The sequence below is a fragment of the Hippoglossus hippoglossus genome, chromosome 15 (genome assembly GCF_009819705.1).
Source record: "Hippoglossus hippoglossus isolate fHipHip1 chromosome 15, fHipHip1.pri, whole genome shotgun sequence".
Classification (NCBI taxonomy): Eukaryota; Metazoa; Chordata; class Actinopteri; order Pleuronectiformes; family Pleuronectidae; genus Hippoglossus; species Hippoglossus hippoglossus.
The window spans coordinates 2,535,797-2,540,160 of NC_047165.1; the positions used below are offsets into that span (position 1 = coordinate 2,535,797).

The window sequence follows — 4,364 nt, forward strand, 5'->3', positions numbered from 1 at the left end:
TCCGGCTCCTGTTTGTTGTCCCACTGTTTTGCTTGAATTCCATATAAATGCTCTGCCACTACCTTTTGAAGACAATATAAATGCAGGTGCTCCGTCATAAGACCACTCATTTATCTTTGATAGCAGCCCTGTCTTGTCTGGCACACTAAAAGCAGCTTTTATGAGGACGATAGTTTTAGCATTAAATCATAAAACGCGATTCTTATTTTGGCCGACAGTACAGACAATTTATGTGAACTCAAGTGTGTGTGTCAAGTATTTCCAGTTAGGACATGTGAGATATACAACCTTATCGCAAACAGATGTGTTCTAGAAACGGGGGAAAAGTCTTTGATATCAAACGAGTGTGTTTTTTTCTTTCAATTTATGGATCTCTGTGTAAATGTGAGCATTTTATTCTGCGGCGTTATTTACAACAGTCCCCGGTTGATTGAGTGCCTTCGTTTTTGTAACATGCGTTTGGAAGAATTCTACAACATGAAAAGGTCAACAGATCTTTTTTTTTTTTTTTTTTTTTCTTTTTTTTTGAAGTGTTACAACACATCTCGGTCTTTCCCGACAGAGTTTCCACGGCAGTCCTCCAGGGCAGCCCCACAATAATCCTGTGTAGCGGCTCCTCGTGCCAGTTTAAAGGGCAACTTGGAGCAGAGCGTTGTCTTTTATCAGCTACAACCTCAACACCCCCTCGTCTGTCCTGGAGAAAAAAGAAGAAGAAGAAGAAGAAGAAGAAGAAGAAGAAGAAGAAGAAGAAGAAGAAGAAACGACCCCGGGCCTCCCCCTCGCAATCCATCATTCATTGATGCTCCTCCTCTCCCGGATCATCAGCTTCTTCATCTTCATCCGCCTGTTCTGGAACCAGATCTTGACCTGTCGCTCCGTTAGATTTAAGAGTCCCGCCACCTCCAGGCGCCGGTCCCTGGTCAGGTACATGTTGTAGAGGAACTCCTTCTCCAGCTCCAGGGTCTGGTGCTTGGTGTAGGGACACCGCTTCTTCCGGGTCGACTTGGCGTGGATCCAGTTGGCTGAGGGGTTTTCTGCAGGGGGGGGGGGGGGAGACAGGGCGGCAAAGATGTTCATACAAACTACACGTGTGTGTGTGTGTGTGTGTGTGTGTGTGTGTGTGTGTGTGTGTGTGTGTGTGTGTGTGTGTGTGTGTGTGTGTGTGTGTGTGTGTGTGTGTGTGTGTGTGTGTGTGTGTGTGTCCTTGTGAGGACCATTTTGAGCCTGGACCATGTGGAGTGAGGACATTTTGGACGGTCCTCACTCCCTGACCCACTTTCAATGAGCCGTCTGAGGGCTGAGACGTGATTTGAGGGTCGGAGACAGAGTTTAGGGTCAAACCGTGAATGGTCAGTATTTATACAGCTCTCTTTAGTCTTAATGACCACTTCTCTGTACAGTTTTATCCTTTCACCCGTTGACCCTCATTCATTCATTCATTAATTCAGTGCATCTACGTGTGACACTTCCTCCATCGTACATCTGTGAGGGTACAGATGTGATGTTAGGTACAGATGTGATGTTAGGGTGCAGGGGTAGAGGATGCATAACGTCAACGAGCGTCCTCACGAAGGTAGAGGAACGTGTGTGTGTGTGTGTGTGTGCGTGTGCGCGTGCGCGCTTCAAAAAGTTCAAAGACAGACATAAAATTTAAAGAAAATACACCAGGTTTATGAGCCTGCAACGTTTGGCTCATTAGAAAATACCACCACATGCTTAAAACACAACTTATCCTCTTTTTAGAAGTTAATATATTGCTCCCTTGCTGAAACTCCAACGGCAACGGAGTGTTTTTTTTTTCCCCCTCCATTTCAGTAATTTTAAACATAACGTAAAAATTATATTTGTGGTTTCTAACTTTTTAAGACTAAGATGTTTTTGGACAGAGGCTGTAAGCAGCAGTAAACACAGCAGCGGAGGACGCCCAGTAAACGGGTCTCAGTGTGTGTTGATAAACAGCCGGACCGAGCCTCGTTCTGCAGAATTATTAAGCTGCAGTTGGGGAGGGATATCTGGACCTTTTGACTGATGCACGGGGTTTTATTGGCCACTTAAAAAAACGAGCTAAGCAGCCACAGAGTGCTGTGAAATTACAGTGAAGACGAGACAAGCCAAGCAAGACAGCAACAAGTACATACACTTGGTTTGGTTGCCATCTACACACACACACACACACACACACACACACACACACACACACACACACACACACCTCACACACTTGAGGGTGGAGGGGCTGAGGTGGAGCCAACCTCAGCTGACATTCACTCATTATTCAATTATTATGTAGACATCAGGAGAGGAAGGAGGCTGGAGGGCCTCAGTTAACATGCAGATCTCTGATATTAAATTAAAAAATAAAACCTAATTTCTGACACAAAAAGTGAACAAACGTTTTTTTCCTCTGTTGCACATTTTGAATAATAAACCTGGAGCCCACATTTATTCATTATTCGTGTATTAAGAAGTTCAGGATGAGAAAAACAACATAAAAAACATTTAATATTGTTTTGTAGATGTTTTAAAATTACACAAACATTAAACTATTTTTAAAGTGAAAAGTTAATATAAGTTGCACATTTCAACAATTAACTGAGAGCTTATATTTACAGGAGAAAACGTGTGTCATCCAAGAAAGACAATAATAATAATAATGCAATAATAAATGTATAAATGCTTTTTGAAAATAATATTTAGTAATTCTGCAATTATTATATTATTCTTGTTGTAAGCAAGTTGTATCTGCTGTTTTGTTTCTTATAATTAAAATGTTCAAAATAATTTTCTACATTTAAAGTAATAATGTAATAAATTATCAAGCAGTTTGAGGTTGAAATTAATTCTGTGCAACTTATGAACAATTAAATCTGATGAATTAATTTTTAGTGCATTTTTTAAATAGAAATACTGTCCACGTTGACTTTATTTGCTAATTTTGGAAAAGATAAACTTCGAGGAATTAGTTGCAGGAAAATTAAAATAGTTCCACCCCCCCACTTGACTTCCTGCACAAATGTAATGAGAGAGATGCAGAGCGAGTCTACCTGCGTTTTCCCTATAGTGACAAATTGCTTAATAACAGCAATAGCACCTTAATTATTTTAATGGACAATAAAGTTTTATATTTTACAGTTTACAAGACATTTATAGGGCTATAAAAGTCACACACACTTACTTAGGCCGCATTCAGTCTTTCACACACACTCTCACACACACTCTCACACACACACTCTCACACACACACACACCTGTGTAATGCCACTTCTCAGGCGCTCTAATAAACATTTGGTACCCTGTCCTGTTTCTGTGTTTACCCGGGTCAAGCAGCGGCTGGCTCTTCCTCTCCTCCTGCTCCTTCTTGGGCTCGGCTTTCCTCCCCAGCTCCTCCACGGTGCCGAGCCGCTCCAGGACCACCTCGGCCGTGCTGGCGAAGCTGGAGTCCCCGGGGCTGTCGTGCGCCGGCGGCGGCGGCGGCGGCGAGTTCTCGGGCTTGACCGCCTCGTACCTGGAGCTCGGGGCGGAGAGGTCACCCGGGGCGGGCAGGCACCCGGGGAACGCGGCCGGAGACAGGGACAGCGCCGCGTCCGAGCTGCTGGGAGTCGCGCCCTCCCAGCAGCGCACGAATCTGCTCTCCGACGCCGCCGAGGACGCGAGCTGCTCGGCGTGGCTCTGCGTCTGGGGGCCGTAGTACGCGTGGTGGTGGTGGTGGCTCAGGAGGTGATGCGGGTGGAACAGCCCCGGGATGGAGGCGCCGGGCGCGGACTGCAGCTGCGGCGACGGGGACGAGGAGGACGTGGAGGTGTTCGTCCAGGGGGAGAAGCCATTTAAACTCGTTGGTTTGCCGGAAAAATGGGAAAAATCCGGAATGTGTGAGCCGGGGGTCCCCTCCTCCTCCTCCGCTCCCCGGGCTGACTTGGCGCAGCCGGCCGTCGAACCCTGCAAGCTCCCCGGGATGAAATGTGCCCCGTACGGCTCCTCGCTCTGGAGCCCCATCATGGAATAATAATTCGTTAGCGACATGTTTATTTTATTATTTCAATAAAAAGACACTTAAGTGCGACTGTAAAACGTTAGATGGGCTGGTATAGTGGCTTACATCCTCCCCTAAAATGGTAGTAATTTTTTTTCTGCCCTTACCTTCTCCTCGGCTGCCCATTGGTTACACTGCGCACCACATGGTTAGACTGTATTTACCCGGTATGGGAAATAAATCAAATCATTCTTTTGTCTCCAGAAATGTGATAGTAAGGCCAATCGACTGCAGCCAGATGGATGTTCCACATATATATATATATATATTTATATACACATGTTTTTTAAAGTGTGTTCCTGACGCACCGTTTTACAAGCGGAATAAAAAGTAG

General features: G+C 45.1%; 1 protein-coding gene across 1 annotated transcript; it reads right to left on the reverse strand.

The window, feature by feature from the left end:
• Positions 1-789: 789 nt before the first annotated feature.
• On the reverse strand, positions 790-4,020 carry LOC117775815 (homeobox protein Hox-D9b-like). The gene is made up of 2 exons (XM_034609296.1): positions 3,315-4,020; positions 790-1,034 (listed from the first exon to the last, which is right to left on the reverse strand). The coding sequence occupies exons 1-2, from the start codon at positions 4,018-4,020 to the stop codon at positions 790-792; spliced, it is 951 nt and encodes a 316-aa protein (XP_034465187.1).
• Positions 4,021-4,364: the final 344 nt, after the last annotated feature.